This window comes from Saccopteryx leptura, chromosome 5 (genome assembly GCF_036850995.1).
Source record: "Saccopteryx leptura isolate mSacLep1 chromosome 5, mSacLep1_pri_phased_curated, whole genome shotgun sequence".
Taxonomy (NCBI): domain Eukaryota; kingdom Metazoa; phylum Chordata; class Mammalia; order Chiroptera; family Emballonuridae; genus Saccopteryx; species Saccopteryx leptura.
This window is the reverse complement of record NC_089507.1, coordinates 18,256,746-18,274,968: the sequence shown is the minus strand read 5'-3', so window position 1 is coordinate 18,274,968 and position 18,223 is coordinate 18,256,746. Positions and strand designations below refer to the sequence as shown.

At 38.7% G+C, this 18,223-nt stretch overlaps 1 protein-coding gene across 1 annotated transcript in view; it reads right to left on the bottom strand.

Moving 5' to 3' along the window:
* The window catches only part of STIM2 (stromal interaction molecule 2), a 167,082-nt gene extending 149,248 nt beyond the window's left edge, over positions 1-17,834 (bottom strand). Inside the window, exon 1 of the mRNA XM_066384998.1 lies at positions 17,220-17,834. Within this exon, the coding sequence (XP_066241095.1) occupies positions 17,220-17,574 (355 nt within the window). The 5' untranslated portion in view covers positions 17,575-17,834. The remainder of the gene's footprint in view (positions 1-17,219) is intronic.
* Positions 17,835-18,223: the final 389 nt, after the last annotated feature.

Sequence of the window (18,223 nt, the reverse complement as noted above, 5' to 3'; positions counted from 1 at the left end):
TGGCTGTCCTTAGTTTAAAAGGAGGAAAGTCATTTGGAACTTGACTCATCAAGGACAGGTATAAATTGTAAATGCCTCCAGGGAAACATTTGGATCCAACTGTTTTTATTATATACTAGTGAATTTGTCTCATGGCTAAAAGGTCTCTGTGTATGTAAGTGTGTGTATATGTTGTAAATGTGAGATAATTTTCTACGTCTGGGTGGTATTGTTAAAACTAATTTAAAAGGAAGCACTTATAAAAATTAGGTATTCCAAAATTCTCAAAAAATAGAAACTAACTCAAATGCTTTTCAAGTTCATGATTTAAGATTAGTCCTTAACAAACAAAAGCTAACTTCAGTTTGTTGGTTTAAGTAAAACAGAAATATCTTTAGTTTGCCTAGGTTTTATAAATATGTCTATGTTAATAACTGACTCTTATGTCTATGAAAAATGTTTCTAGAGGTTATAAAATGTCTAAGCTAAAGAATAACTGATTACTTCTTAGTTTTCATTAGACATTGAAGTTTTAAAGGTTAAAAACTTAAATACACATAGAAAAACTTGTAGGGTATACTGTATGGGTATAAAAAGGTTGTCAATTAAATAGATAGTTGAGGCTATGAGAAACCCAAGACGGGAGCTGAGTTCTTCCTAGTTCCCTAACATCCCATTTTTGGGTTTTTACATTCCTTCATGCATCATAATGCATTTCAGCTAGACTTAAAATTAGATAAAGGAAGTTATGAGTGACATTACTGAAAGGAGACATTTTACCCTATCGTCAAGCTAAAAATGATGTATAACTTTTAATGCCCTTGTTACAGCTGATGTAAATGTTATACTAGATGCCATATACAGAAAAATTAGACAGCAAAACTCGAATCATGACAGTTGACAGGCTAGAAATGGTCCATAGTGTTTTTTCACAACAAAGGCTGTAAGACCTGTTACCATCCATTTACTCTTCCACTTTGGGGGAAATTAAGCCTCAACTCAAATCCCATGGATACAGTATTGCCCCATACCCAGCAGTTAACAAGATGACATCAATACTGAGACTTCTTAAGAATGAACGAGACTTTATAGCACTATAAGACCACACTACCCAGCCAAAAGGCTGGTCATCAATACATGTTTCAGATTGATTTATGACCAATAAATCTATAGACAAAAAAAATGGGGGTTGGGATTCTACTGCTCACAAAAACTAGGGGATCAGGGAACATGAACGTAACTCCAGTACTTTCAGCCTTCTGTATAGCACATTTTCTCCAATGAAATAAAAATTGGTTATGTATCTCATTTGCATAATTGAACAACTTTCAAGTTGTCATTTGCTTTTCTGATGTTCTCAACAACAACAAAAAAATCAAATGCTTCTTTTTTTCATTGCTTCATATTCATTTTGAAATATCCCCTAATTTTTGTGAGAAGTATATAAAAAAATAACCTCACAGGTTGATCTAATTATAAATTCCTAACTGGGCAGGTCATGATAGGTAGTCATACTCCAGGCATTTAACATTTTCATAAATGGTTTATTTTTGCCTTAAGCAGCCCTGACCATTATTTCTGTGCATCTAGGTTAACACACCTTTTATATAAATAACTGCCTCCAAGAGAGCATATATACTCTTAACCAGAGGTCCCCAAACTGCGGCCCCCTGAGGCCGTTTATCCAGCCCCTGCCGCACTTCCGGAAAGAGCACCTCTCTCATTGGTGGTCAGTGAGATGAGCATAGTTCCCATTGAAATACTGGTCAGTTTGTTAATTTAAATTTACTTGTTCTTTAATTTAAATATTGTATTTGTTCCTGTTTTGGTTTTTTTACTTTAAAATAAGATATGTGCAGTGTGCATAGGGATTTGTTCATAGTTTTTTTTATAGTCCAGCCCTCCAACGGTCTGAGGGACAGTGAACTGGGCCCTGTGTAAAAAGTTTGGGGACCCCTGCTCTTAATAATATGTAATCCTATCCCTGAGTTGCTTATCACCTTCATGTAATCTCTCTTACATTCCCTCCTTAATCCCAAATGCATAAAAGAAGCTGCAAACTGTTATTCTCTGAAGCATTTATCTCAATCTGTTGAGATCTTGCTTCCAGGTGTATCCTCTGTTTGGTTCAAATAAATTTTCATTAAAATTCAAAACAAAAAAGAGTTCATGACTTAAGCCAATTGAGTGATACAGTAATTATAACTTCTCCATTTGTATAACTAAACACTGAAAATTTATCCCATAACATTTTTCCACTAGAAGTTAACAGTCACAAATAAAGATATGTTATAATTCTTCCCAAAAATATTTAACACATACAATTTTTCATTCATCAAAGACATCTTAAATAAAAACATGTCAATGATTAAATCATATTATATTCTAGACTAACTTACCCATTTACTTTAAGTGTTGAACACACTATGTCAGAGCAATATTTTCAAAGCATTAATCATTATCAAGATGTAAGGTATCATTAATTACAACAGATTACAATCAAAAACAAACCTTCAAGTCAGAAAGTATTTACAAGGCTATGGTACAACTTTCACAAGAAAGCTAGCATAAAAGATACTTAAATGGTTAAAAAAGAAGAATCACTGTGGTGCAACAAAAGTAGGCAGATTTTGCCAGTTAAAATTGCAGTAAGAAGGGCATTAATAATCTGTTAAGAAAGTCACAAAGTAGAAAAAGCCAGTCTTATTAAAGTTGACTTTGGAAAGATTTTATAAATGACACACAAATGAGCAGGAACCATGCCAATCTTTGCCCATCATTATATCTCCAACTTGTACAACAGTACACTGAACACAGACAAGTCTCAATAAATATTTACTGAATGAATGAACAAACGTTTGAAATGGACCTTGACAGATGGGAGGACACTCTAGTATGAAAGAAACACACAAGCAAAGGAATAAAGGATATAAAGTACGTTCAAAGAAGAGTAGTAGCCTAATTTTGTTGGAGCATACTTATGAAACACAGATCAGCAGGAGTTTATGTCTGCTATGAGCTACGTAATAAGTTTAAACTTAATTTGGTAATAATTAAAAAACAATAGAAGTTTTAGTAATGAAATATGTAAGAGTATGAGATGAGTCACCTAGCACAAAGGATTCAGTTCAGAACTAATGTGGTAGCAATAAGAATGGAAAGAATGGGGGGAAAAGGTCAAATGTAACCCCAAGAATTTGGTTGGTTATAAAAACAGTGGTACCATTAGAAAAAATAAAAGGTGGCCCTGGCCAGCTGGCTCAGTGGTAAAGCGTTGGCCGAGCGTGGGGACATCCCAGGTTCAATTCCCAGTCAGGGCACACAAGAGAAGCAACCATCTGCTTCTCTTCCCCTCCCTCTCCTCCTCTTCTCTCTCCTCCCTCCAATTGGTTTGAGCGTCAGCCCAGGTACTGAGGATAGCTCGGTTCAGCCCAGATGGGGGTTGCCAGGTAGATCCCAGGGCACATGCAGGAGGTCTATCTTCCCTCCTCTCACTTAATTTTTTTTTTAAATATTAAAATTTAAAAAAAAAATTTGTAAGTTTTTTAAAAAAGAAAAAATACCAAGTTAAAAAAATGGAAAGGTTGAGAGGAAAGAATTAAAGAAAATGACATTTAATTGAGCACTTATTACTTACTAAGCACTTCAAATATGGTATGTTATTTAATCTCCACAACCACCCTGTAAAGTAATCACCCCACTTTACAAATGAGACATAAAGAGGTCAAGATATTTCCCCAAAGCTCCCAAAGCTAATTTAGTTGTGTCATTCCCTCCTTTCTTCCTTCCATTTTCTTCAAATATAAGGTGACGATGTGCTGAGGAAGGTAGACCTCCAACCCTAGGAGAATGAAACCTGACTGTTCTAAAAATTTGCCTTGCCCAACCATTCAGGCCTGACCTATGAGACACGAGAAGTATGTGTGCTGAAGGCATCTGGGAAAGACTCGTCTATGAACATTCACGAGGAGCCTTGAAGTCACCAATCTAAGAACTGTCTTTGATTCCTCCCTTTCTTTCATTTGTTTCCAAACCATCAGCAAACTAAATCAATTCTACTTCCAAAATATCCTGTGACCCTTCCTCTTCTACAAATCTTAGTCCAAACCCATACTTTCCTAGGCGATCTCCCTGTAGTTGCCCTTGCTCCCAACAATTCATTCCCCAAACAGCAGCCAAAGAAATCTTTAAAATGTAAATCATGGAGTAATTGAAACCCTTGTGCTCTGTTGGTGGGATTGCAAAAAGGTACAACCACCAGGGAAAATCGAACGAGTTCCTCAAAAATAATTAAAAAACAGAACTACCTTATGATCCAGCAATTCTAACACTGACTGTATGTCAAAAAGAATTGAGAGCAGTCTCAGAGATATTTACACACCTGTGCTCATAGCAGCACTATTCACAACAGCCAAGAGCTAAAACAACCTACTGGCTATCCAGAGATGACTGGATATAAAAAAAGTGGTACACATACAACAGAATATTACTCAGCTTTAAGAAGGAAGAAAATCCTGTCACATGCCACAACAAAAATGAACTCTGAGGACACTATGTGAAGAAGCTAGTCACAATAAAACACATACTGTAAAAGGTATCTTAAGTAGTCAAATTCATACAAACAGTAGAATGGGGCCCTGGCCGGCTGGCTCAGTGGTAGAGCGTCAGCCTGGCTTGCAGGAGTCCGGGTTCGATTCCCGGCCAGGGCACACAGGAGAAGCGCCCATCTGCTTCTCCACCCCTCCCCCTCTGCTTCCTCTCTGTCTCTCTCTTCCCCTCCCACAGCCGAGGCTCCACTGGAGCAAAGATGGCCCGGGGGCTGAGGATGGCTCTGTGGCCTCTGCCTCAGGCGCTAGAATGGCTCTGATTGCAACAGAGCCACGCCCCAGAGGGGCATAGCATCGCCCCCTGGTGGGCATGCCGGGTGGATCCCAGTCGGGCGCATGCAGGAGTCTGTCTGACTGCCTCTCTGTTTCCAGCTTCGGAAAAATGCAAAAAACAAACAAACAAACAAAAAAACAGTAGAATGGTGGTTACCAGAAACTGGGAGGAGCTGGATCATCAGCTTTACAGGATGAAAAGTTATGGAGATCTGTTTCACAATAATGTGAATATACTTAATGTAACTGAACTGTACACTGGAAGAGTAAAGATGATACATTTTTGTTGTTTTATCAAAAAAAAATATATCACTTCACTCCCTCCTTAAAATGCTTTAATTGCTTCCTACCACAAACTGAATAAAACCCCAGGCAAGGTCAATGAGGCTTTGTAGCATCTGGCCTTTCCCTCTGGTATAACCAGATCACATGCTCCTCTCCTCTTCCCTCAAGAAGTTCAGTCAAAATGATACTCTTTCACTTCTTCAAATGATTCAAATTCTTTCTTACCCCAAGGTCTTTTAGTTCATGCTATTACCCCTGTATGGAATGCTATTCCGTAACTTTTCACCAACTTGGCTCCTTAGAATTCTTCAGATGTCATCTTAAATGTGAACTTTGCAGAAGCCTTCCCCTAACTAGCCTAACTAAATTAGTAGGTGTCCCCACACCATCCACATTATTTTCTACCTTATGTCTCTTTTGCTCTTTAATAGAAAAACTGAAATACTTTTTTTCCTATCTTCCAAACTAAAATGCAGATTCCATGGTAACAAGGACCTCATCGATCTTGTTTATCATTGTGTTCCTAATAATTATCACATGCCTGGGATATACTTCACATTCAAATATTGAGTGATTAGACTTTTTTTTTTTTAAAATCACTCCATAAGCCCTGATTAAATATATACAAATATGCATACAGAGCTTTAGAAGACTATAATTGATGTAAAAGCTGTTATCTTTTGTTGTTGAGATTTATTTACTACTTTATACTTTTTAGTATGTTCTGTTCTATAATAAATCTTATACTCAGAAATTAAAGGCCTTTAAGTCTGATATTTAACTATAAAATGCTTTAAATCTTTTAATTATATAAAATAAAGGTACAAAATATAACTTAGCTAAAGATACAAATTTTAAAATTTCCATATTATTCCTCAATGTCTATATTCAGTTTGCATATTTCTGTTTTAAGTAACCTCAGACCATCAATGATATAGATCACAAAAATGACTAAAACTGTATCTTCATACTTTTTAAAATGCAATATAAAACATCTTAACATTAATTCTCAATACAACAGCAAATTTATACAATTATCCTACATCTATATCTATAGATTTTTTTAAATCAACAATAATTGAACACTAACACTTGTCAGACTGTTCTAAGTACTCTACATAGATTAAGTCACTCATACTTCAAATCCCTTTCAGAGATAAGAAAATTTAGGCACTAAGAGATTAAATTATCTACTCAAAATTATAAAACCACTGTCAGACTGGGACTCAAGCCCAGGAAATACTGCTCAGGTCGAGAGGCTAGACTCTTAATCACACTGTACCAAAGTGGCAACAGACTTACGGCCCAGATAAAAGTTCAAAATAGAACATGCTACGTTTCTTAAAGATTACAGTCCATCCTTAAGGAATATTCATGAAAAACAAACACAAATAGTAATTTCCCATTTGTTGATAACATTTTTTAAAAAGTCATTGTCTTGCCCTGGCCAGGTAGCTCTGTTAATTAGAGTGCTGTCCCAATATGTCAAGGTGGCGGGTTCAGTCCTGATCAGGGCACATAAAAGGATCAATCAATGAATGCATAAATAAGTGTAACAACAAATCAATGTCTCTCTCCACACCCTTCCTCTTTCTCTCTAAAATCAATCAATTAAAAAAATATATTTTTAGCCTGACCAGGCGGTGCTGCAGTAGATAAAGCATTGAACTGTGATGCAGGGGACCCAAGTTAGAAACCCCGCAGTCACTGGCTTGACTGCAGGGTCACTAGCTTGAGCGTGGGTTCATAGACAAGATCCTATGATCGCTGGCTTGAGCCCAAGGTCGCTGTACCCCTCCCCTCCCATCCCTGTCAAGACACATATGAGAATACAATCACTGAACAACTAAGGAGGCTAAAGGAGCCACAACAAAGACTTGATGCCTCTTATCTCTCTCCCTCCCTTCCTGCCTGTCTCTATTTGTCCCTCTCTCTGCCTCTCTCTCGGCTCTGTCACACACACACACACACACACACACACACACACACACACACAAAAAAGATTTTTAAGTTGTCTTAAGCCCTGGAATATATATAATTTAAATGACTCTTTTTTTAAGATCTCAGAATATTTAATAGCAAAATTTAAAAAAAGAAAAACTGGTTATTTGCCAAAAGTGAGGAAGGAACTCATGACTCATGAGGTTCTTTAGACAATAAAAATTTAGAAATTAAGATTAATCTGAAAGTTTAATTCTGCTACTTCTCCAGCTCATTTCCTAATTCAACTCTGATTACACCTTGTGCTTTTTTATAAATATCCACGGCACTGGAGAATTTTTAAGGTATAAACTATTTAAGAGAAATCCTAAATCTCCATTATATATAGTAACCTTATTATATAAAGGGATGGTAATACCCTCACAAGATTCCCTAAGGGTCAAATGAGATAAAATATACAAATACTTCACATAAATTTGAATCCTACATGCAAATATGAATGTTGGTAGCCCTACAAGCAGGCTAACCATTGACTGCCTTATTTGGTAATTCAGTCTCCATCCAGCATTCTCAAATGCCAGTGTCTTTGATAAATGCCCCACCTCACTCAGCTTCCACTCTATACCACTATACTTTACCTTATCTGACAAATCATTACAGAGTCCAATGAATATCACTACTCTGGGGAGAAATTCTTCATTAATAACTCACCTCTTTACACCAAAGTTAGCAACTCCATCTTTGTAATTCTATTAAATACAGCACACACCTTTATGCCCCATACACCTGCAACACAATGTATCATCACCCTTTACGTGGGTATATCTGCTCCTGGAATACAAGGCAGGGTCAGTATCTTATTAATTTGAAAATTCCAAACGCCTAATGACTGGCACGTAACAGTTACTGAGGTTTTTCATTTACTTAGGTTTTTCATTTGTGTGTTTGCTTGTTAGTGAATGAAGACTATAAGGGATACAAAAAAAGAAAACAACAACAACAAAAACCCTATATTTATTTATACCCTAGCTTGTTCCAAAGACAGGAGAAGGAGGGCTTATTTTTAATATTGGAAATATATAACAGAAACTCCTAGTAAATATTCCAATATATATTTTTAATAAATGCAGGAATGCTATTAAATACCATATTTCCCCATGTATAAGACGCACCTTATTTTGGGGGCCCAAAATTTGAAAAAAAATTATATTACATAAAGTTATTGGACTCAAGTTTTATTCATCATAAAATTCATACAACTCCTCATCTGTGCAAAAAAGCAGGAATTACAAGTAAAAAAATCTACAACCACTGTATAAGATGCACCCAGTTTTTTTATCCCAAATTTTTCAAGAAAGGGTGCATCTTATACATGTGGAAATATGATAAGCTATCACAGTGTTCCCTTTTAAAAAACAAATACAATTATTTAGACCTTTTTTAGATAGTGCAATACACTTTCAGGTAATTTTCAAGCTTATATTGTTCTTACAATGATAAAAATGGTCAATTTCAGCATCTTTATATACCCAATTCCTTACATCACGTCTGGCACAAAACAGTCACTTCATAATGCTTAAAAGTAACACATGAATACACACAAGTTCACTGAAATCAGACTTTTTCCCTCTTAGATTATGCTCTGTAGTTCTTTTTCGGATCCATTTCAACATACCTAGATCCAAACACTGAGTGCACATCATAGGGTACACTAAAAAGCAAATTCAAAAGATAGCAAAGGGTAACAAAGCAGAATTTTTTAAAATTTGGTACTCAGAAACACAGCAGAAAGAAATATCATGGATTAACACAGTCTATAACAGTAGAAAGAACTTCTAAAAATGACACACAGTATGGAAACAAAGGAAAAATTACAAACTTGTCATTCATGGATAAGTTAGAGGTTTATCGCTGGAGAGTAGGGAGAAAGAAGAACAACAGCATTAAGATTATCTATTACTCAACATCAGCTATATTTTAAAGGAGAAGAAAAACAGTAGTGGAAAGAAAACATGAGCCCAATAACATAGACCTGTGAAATTTACAGTGTGTTGAATAGCAGGTAAAAATTGCAAATAAAGGTTTAAACAACCTTTTCCACTTCTTGAGAATCATTTAAGAAACTACTATAAATCACTTCCATTACTGTAGGGGTTTGTGATGAGGTAGTTTAATAATTTTAATCACATATTTATAATATTTATTTCAAGAATTTTGTTTTGTTTTATTGGTTTTAGAGAGAGAGGAAGGGAAAGAGAGAGACAGGAACATCAATCTGTTCCTGTATGTGCCCCGACCAGAGATTGAACCAGCAAACTCTGTGCTGAGATGATGCTCTAACCAACCTAGCTATCTGGCTAGGGCTCAAGTATTTTTAAAATTAAAAAATCAGTACTTAATTCTGTAAATTAAGTTTTTGAAGAGTTTCCATTCCCTATAATAGTGGCAAGTTTAGGAAGATCAAAGAGAAGAAGAAAGCAAAAATGACTAGGAAATTAAAGAGAGCACCTAAATTACACAGAGGTCAAAATGCATAAGCACACGTAAAGACAAATGCACTTGCAAGAAACAGTGAGACAGATATAAGCACATGTGTTCTGAGATGAATGTCAGTCCAAGTAAACTGTTCTTTCTCATACTATATGGTTCCCTAGTCTTGAAAGAAGGTAGAATGTGGGGGAGGGGGTTACCTATCTCTTAAAAAACACTGAATAAGCCATTATCAAACATTATAAAACTAATTTTAGCCTTAATCTTAAAGTTGTTGCGCTTTAGACAATATGGCTGAGAAAGCCTTGAACAAAGGAAATTACTCTCAGGACTGCAGCCATGATGGTTACACGGTATCACTTCAAGGGCCAAATGGAATAGAGCCAAAAGTCAAATCAATCATTGGCTTGGGGTTCCCTATCCCAATTTCGAACTTTCCTAGTAATGAAGTTCTCTGAGGAGGAAATGTTCAGCTAGACTAGAAGAACACTAGACTGAGGAGAGAACCACCCTTAAAATCAGCAACAATAAAACCAGTCAAGGAGAATAGTTACTGAAGGCAGGATTAGAAAGTGTCAAGAAGGATTAAATACCTAAAACCTACTAATATAAAGATCTAAAAGGATAAGGAAAAGAACAAATCAATTAGATCCTCGACAGAACAAGCTAGATATGCACACAATGAAATTCAAAAGTTAATTTTAAAACAAATACAGTAATACGCCAGTACTCTGACACATTGTTCTCCAAAGGGGGGAGGGGGGACACAGGGGAACTCTGATGCATTATAATAGTTAAATGAGGAAACTGGTATCCTTTGTTAAGGAATAAACATGCTTTTTTAAATTGTGGAGTACTATAAAGCTCTATATAAACAACTTTGCAAAACATCACATAAGTTCAATTACACACAAAAGTAATTTTTATATTAAATAGGCACACTTGAAATTAAAAAGACACCATAACCATGTTTCTTCTTGCATATTTTCAAGGACTTGTACCAATTTAAGTCATTCTACAAATTCTAGGTGTTTAAAATTAAAAGGTAAGTTTTGTTTCTGTAGTTTTCTCTAATCAGATTCCTTTCTAATCCAACAGTAAAATTTTATAGTTTCCTCTAAACATTATCATTGCCAATGCATAATTTAAGTTCTCAAAAACTCTACTTCTGTATGGCTTCCCAACTGGCCTCTTGTCTTCATCTGTTATCTCCTCACTCCCATCTACCCAGACTTCTCAAACACAGAGGTCATGACACTCCCATGTTCAAAAACCACAGGACTGCTCAACCTGACAGGATAATGGGTTTCGAACTCTAAGATTATCAACAAAACGCCCTGACATGTCACAATATCCTGTCAAGCCTTTTGTTTTACCTTAAAAATTAAATTTATATTCTCTATAACATATGCATGTTTAGTATTGGCAAATAAAAATATTGTTAAATGTTTTAAATTACTATCAATTGAATTATTTAATGTTTGTTTCCCAAATAATTAGTGAAATGGCTAGGAAAAAAAAGTGTCAGAATTTTCCTATAGTTTTCTATACTCAGTACCCCAGTTACAGCTGTGATGACAGTTCAATATATAGGGAAGAAATTAGAAACTAGAAAAGCCTTTGATAATTTGACTTGAACTTTCTCCTTGCATTCTCCACTATTCTACATATACCCTTGTACTCAGTTAAAATATATATATATTAATTTACTCTTTTTTTTTTTTTACAGAGACAGAGAGAGGGACAGATAGGGACAGACAGGCAGGAACAAAGAGAGATGAGAACCATCAATCATTAGTTTTTCATTGCGACACCTTAGTTGTTCACTGATTGCTTTTTCATATGTGCCTTGACTGTGGGCCTTCAGCAGACCAAGTAACCCCTTGCTCAAGCCAGCGACCCTGGATCCAAGCTGGTGAGCTTTGCTCAAACCAGATGAGCCTGTGCTCAAACTGGCGACCTCGGGGTCTCGAACCTGGGTCCTCCGCATCCCAGTTCAACGCTCTATTAACTGCACCACCGCCCGGTCAGGCTACTCCTTATTCTTACATATGCCTCTCTCATCTCCATAAGAAGTCTTATCTATACATCAAGGACCAGCTTAATCCCTACCTTCCTCCAAGTAATATTCCCTAATAGCTATCCTTTCCCCAAAATTTTGCAATTCATTACGGTACCAAGCTAGCCTGTCTCATCGTGTTTAGTTGTGTGTATAAGGATGCATATAACATATCAGTTAAGAGCCAAGGCTTTGGAACCAGAAACTCAAGTCAACATCTGACGCTGCTATTTACTAAGTATGATCTTGTGCAAGTTATTTAAGAATCATCCTGCATCAGCTTCCTCATCTCTTCTATGAAGATAGCAGCTATAAAGATAGGCTAAGGTCAGAATCAAAAACAGTGATGTGTATAAAACACTTAACATAATACCGACAGCTAGGAATAATTTAATAAATAGATGTATTATTCGGCAGACCCATGTCTTAACTCATTTTTGCATTCTAGCCCATGTAATATTCTCCATTGGCTTAACAATTTCTTGGGTAATGAAATCTGATCAATTCAGAATTAATCTCCTAGGTAGCTCTTAATAAGGTCCAAATTCTAGTGAATATCAGAAATGGCTTGCTTATCATATTATTAGCTGTTTAACACTAGCTTAACCAGTTCAGACTTTAGCTACCATAACAGAGATCCCAAAGCATCATTTTGAAAGTGTTTCACACTGCATTATTTTCATAAAAAGGCCAATATCCAAAATGCTTGATACAGTTACTTAAAAGTCTAAATTAATCTAAAAACATTAGTAAGTATTCAAAGCAAGCCTTTAGCAAATTAAAGAATTCCCGTGTGGATCCTCCTATTGTTAAATTACACTAAATCCTAATCCACTTTTCCAACTGGCCCTCTGAGTTATTCCTGTGCCAGGGGATTCCCAACAGAGACCAATCAGTTCTGCCATGGGATTTTCAATAAGAGTACCAAGAGATACAAGGTTTCCAGACCAACAAGAGCCCGACTAATTCTTAGATGTTCACAATAGGCTAGATCAAAATGGAAAAGTAGAATCTTTAATATTGTAATTAGCAATAGCAAAAAAAAACCAAAAAAATCTATAACAATGACCAAAAACTGATAAAGGGACTGATGATGATTACTATAGGGAAGGAAAAAGAGGATACAGCAAGCAGAAAACCTAGCCATCAAAAGGCAGCTTCAGGAAATCGTAAGCTAAATTCAGAAAGAGCAACTTCACACAAAAAAGAAAAACCGGTTCACTGGTACTAGATGAACTACTACACTGAGTTTAACCATTGTCACATTCTAAACATTAACAAATGCAATCATTGTAAAACATTCCTCAAACCAACATATATAAACTATATTCAAGAAACTATCATTAAAAAATGACATTTGTTGAGTAAATGCTAGAGATGCAAAATGAGATAATTAAAAGTGAAGCTTAAAATTTTCTTGTGACAATCATGTTCACCTGAGATATTTTCATCTAAATTAATGAAAACCCCACAACACAGACGCACTTAACACTAGAGCAGCTCTCCTAAACTTCTTTCAAACTAAACAGAACTATTTTAAATTTTCATTGAAATTTTAATATGTACTTCCAAAAGACATTTTAAAATGTTTGTGAAATTATAGTTAAAACCTTTATATAGGTATTAAAGGTTGCGTTCATTCATTTAAAAAATGATAGAAGCAAATATTTCCAAAATTAAAACTTGTTTTAAAAAATAATGGAACAGGCCCTGGCTGGTTGGCTCAGCGGTAGAGTGGTGGCCCAGCATGTGGCAGTCCCGGGTTCAATTCCCAGCCAGGGCACACAGGAGAAGTGCCGATCTGCTTCTCCACCCTTCGCCCTCTCCTTTCTCTCCATCTCTCCCACAGCCAAGGCTCCATTGGAGCCAAGTTGGCCCAGTTGGCCCAGGGAACTGAGGATGGCTCCAAAGTTGGCCTCAGGCAATAGAATGGCTCTAGCTGCAATGGAGCAATGGCCCAGATGCGCTGAGCATCGCCCCCGATGGGCATGCCAGGTGGATCGCAGCCAGGCGCATGCAGGAGTCTGTCTCTCTGCCTCCCCACTTCTCACTTCAGAAAAATACAAAAACACAAAAATATATGGAACAATTCCATATAAGAAAATGTTTTAATTATTCTGCATATTTTAAATAGTAAAAGATTATGTTCTATATATGTGATATATTTATGTATTTGTGTATATAGATATATGTTCATTGCCCTTTCATAAACTATTTCTTAGGGACCATATCTGATATGATCCATTAGTCCCAGCTGGGTTCAACTCACTGATTCTAAATCTGTTAGACAAAAAAGAAACAAATTTAATATTTTAAATTATTAAAGCTCTGCTTTACATCACAATCAACAAGCTTTTAGTCACCAATCCCTAATATGCTTTAAATTCCAATTTACTTTCAAAGAAAGAACCCTAATATATATATATAACTTAAGCCCTTACTATACAGCATTAAAAATATTGGTTTGACCTTATCAAAATATTTTCACACTAATTCCTGAAAAAGTAACATAAAAAATAAAGGAAACACAAACAGATATTCATTATGACAGCAGGTCTGTTTATTTTGATGATCTGTCATAGTCTATAACAGGGGTCCCCAAACTTTTTTCACAGGAGGCCAGTTCACTGTCCCTCAGACCGTTGGAGGGCAAGACTATAAAAAAAACTATGAACAAATCCCTATGCACACTGCATATATCTTATTTTAAAGTAAAAAAAACAAAACGGGAACAAATACTATATTTAAAATAAAGAAAAAGTAAATTTAAATCAACAAACTGACCAATATTTCAATAGGAACTATGGGCCTGCTTTTGGCTAATGAGATGGTCAATGTGCTCCTCTCACTGACCACCAATGAAAGAGGTGCCCCTTCAGGAAGTGCAGTGGGGGCCTGATAAATGGCCTCAGGGGGCCACATGCGGCCGGCGGGCTATAGTTTGGGGACCCCTGGTTTATAAGAACACTTACTTAAAACTAAGTATGCAATAGATGATTTAAAGGCAATTTATTCTTAAAATACACTTAATGTCTAAAGTAAAACTTCTGAGAGGCAAAATTCAGTGGAAAAGAATGGTTTTTATTAGTAAGATGCAAACTCTAATGAAGTTTGTAAAGGTCAGTATTAAAAATACCAATCTACAGAAGAAGCGAGAAGATAAAGTGATTTTGGCTGTCACTTTCAGAGATAGTAAGAATAATCACGGCTAAATGATAACAATCATTACATACAGAGCCAGAGAGAACAATTCTCTCAGAATTCTTTCAAGAAATTTTTATTTTCAAAATTCCTATGAAGCTTAGTTTTTTATTACTGATGCTCTCCACTCCATGCCTATCCATTAACACTGCCTAGAATACGATAACAGTATTTTTCAAGTCTGTAGGTCTGCTTCTTTAAGTGTACAACTGCCAATCACTATGTCCTAGGTTTAGCACAACATTCAGCAATGGGAAACATAAAAGGTGCTGTTCATACAATCAGAAGAATAGGAAAGAACCCTGAAAAGACCAGACCATACAGTTAGTTCAAAGAAATTTTTAATATGCTCTTTCTCTATCAGACTTCCAATCTACCTTTTCCCAGATACCAGTACTATTATAAACTTATTTAAATGACCATACTTTAACTTGGACACTGTAGTTTGATTATCTTAAACTTTAAATGGACATGTTTAAGTTGCTAAAAATTTATATTCTACCAAAGGGAAAGAACAAGAACATTAAAAATAAATTCCAGGGTTAATATTATGTTAGTAAACTTATTTTTAAGCACTGCAGCACAAACTCATTTTGTGTGACATATTTTTTATCTAGTAAGAATCAGCCTTCCTTTTTTACAATGCCACTAAGATATCAGAAGTTTACATCTTCAAAGGGATTATAAAGTTTATTAAAATAAAATTTCATCTGAAGTAATTTCCTTGATATAATCTACATATACAATATACTGTTAATGGCTAATAAATACCAAATTTCCTGAATCACGTGCCCTCCTACCAACTACATGTTGGTGAAACATCAGCAATTATTATAATCTAACTTTTCTGCTGAAAAAACCAACAGTCACACTCTTACAGCTTCTTGAAGCTCAAATATTTCTGCTCCCTCCATTCCTGCATGAGACATTAAACCTTCACATTATATTTTTATACTGCTACTTTTTTAATAATCACTGTTCTTCACCACATTTTTATTTGGAGAAAAAAGCCTAATCAAGCAGAAAGCTATCCAACCTGTCCTCTCACTCAAACTATACTATACTCCTAAAACTGATCATTCTGTAATCATTTTATCCAGATTACCCAGTAACAGGTTTGAGGTTTCACGATCCATTGAAAAGGGCTTGATATGTTGCAGGGCCGAGCAAATTAAATACAGTATTCTGATCCTTATGTTCTATACACTACAACTTCCAAAGAATTTGCCAAGTTTACCAACGCCCTACTCTCCAGAATAGTACACATCCGTCATAGAATCCAGATAGTTGCTTTGCTCTAAAGAATATAGCTCCTGAGCACTTCTCAGAGCAGCTGTTAGTAACTTTTAGATGCCTGTTGGACTATCACTTTAATTAATGATGTCATCTTGTTCTGCTTTACTTTTTCCTTGTTAGTCTTGCAATTAATACACATAACCTACAGATTACTTTTTAAAATTAAGTACAGAAAATAAACTGGCGCTCCACTGCTTTTCCAAAGGAAATCACTTTAAGATCCTTACATCATTACTTAATCCACAACGTTATCAGTTCTACATGACTCTGGAAAACTGAAAAAGATTCCATTTCCCACCTAACCTTACCAAACATGTTTGCAACTTTTCAATAACATCGAGAACATTCTACACTAAAAAGATGTTGGTGCCGTCTATCAGAACTGTGCTGCTCAAATACAAACCCCGGAATACCATGCACTTGGTAAATTACAGGTACATTTCTAGTACCCGGCTGAGCTTTCGGCACCCTTTTGTCACCCAGTGATGCTCCCACCAGCAAACACTTTCCATCTTTTAAAAGGGCCTTTCTCCCACCGCTCAAAACATACACATCCGACTTAGAGATTCCTCATACTAACAAGGCACCACTAATGCCACTAGGCATTATGGCTCTCAAAGAATCCTTCAGCAGCCTCTGCTGGGACACTGCTCAGCGGGGGCTTTGAATCCGAAAACTCGCTGCCAGCAGCCCGTGCAAAAGCAGCACCACAGGCAGACTCGATACCGCAGTGCCGCTGCTGACTTTTTTCTAGCAGCTTTAAAAAAAAAAAAAAAATCGGCCCAGTGCCCCGCAGACCCCGCGGGCTGTCCCGCAGCACGAAGAGAGCCTCCGCAGAGCCGAGCCCGGCAGCCGGGCGGAGGCGGCGCCGTCCAGCGGCTCCGTCGGCAGCGGGCTGTCGGGGGGTCGGCGGAAGCATCCGGAGTGGAGGGGATCGCGACCAGGCAGTGCCCGGGCCACCACGCCGGCGTCCGGGCGCGGGCTCGGCATCGCGCACTGGCCGGGGCCGCCGGACAGCGAGCGCCCGGCACGGGCAGGGGCCCTCCCGAGGATGGGGGTCCCGCAGCCGCCGGCCCCCCGGGCCTCACCTGTCAGGAGCTCCGGGCCGTCGCGCGCCGCCGAGGCGGGAGAGGAGGCGGCTGCCGCGGCGGAGCCCGACGCCCGCCTCCCGCGGAGGTTCCTGGCCACCAGCTCGCATCCGTCCGCCGCGCCGGCCACCAGCAGCCCCAGCAGCAGCAGCAGCAGCGCTGCCCAGCCCCGCCGCCGCAGGCAGCCCGAGGCCGGGCGCGGAGGGGGACCCGGGAGGAAGCGCGGCGGCGCCCCGGCCGCCGGCCACGACTCCTCGGGCCGCCCCCGCCGCCTCAGAAGCGAGCTCCTGCCGGGCGCCAGCCCGGTCCCCTCGGCACCGGCGGCCTCCGGAGCCCGGGTCCCCGCTGCGTTCATTGGTTCCGGTTACTTAAAAAAAAAGTGAGGGGCACAGAGGCACGGCGTCTCCGGCCGCGCGCGACAGCCGCGCTGCTGCGGCAGCGAGACCGGGATCGCTGCTCTGGCGCCTCCGAACAGCAGCCCCAGCGCCCGTGCCGCCGCCGCCGCCGCCGCCGCCGCGGCGCATCCCCCCGCCCCCTCCGGCCCGCGCCTGTCGTAGTACCACGGCCGCCCGCGACGCCGCCTCCCTCACACACTCGCTCGCATGCCAATCCCCCGCCTCCTTCAGTCCCTCCTCGGCGCAGGCGCGGCGCTGCTGCACTGCGTCTGCGCGGCGCTCCAGCCCCGCCCCCGGGGGCGTACCCGGGAGGGCGGCAGTGTCGCGGGGTTGTTTCTAACGCTTTAGCTGAGCTGGGAAGTTGGAGGGGGGGGGGGGGGGGGGGTGGAAAGGAAACCGGGCAGGTCCCCCTCCCCCATTCACCCCAGCACCTCAGTTGCGGGGGAGTGGGGCAGACCAAGGGGGTCGCTGGAAGAGTACCGATATCCCACATCGTTTGGGAGGGTTGCAGCCCTGTTTGTAGATGGCAGCAAACATAATTGCATGGTTCCGGAAAACTTGGTCATCGTTAACAAGGGTAAGGGAAATACAATCTATGAAACAGAATTT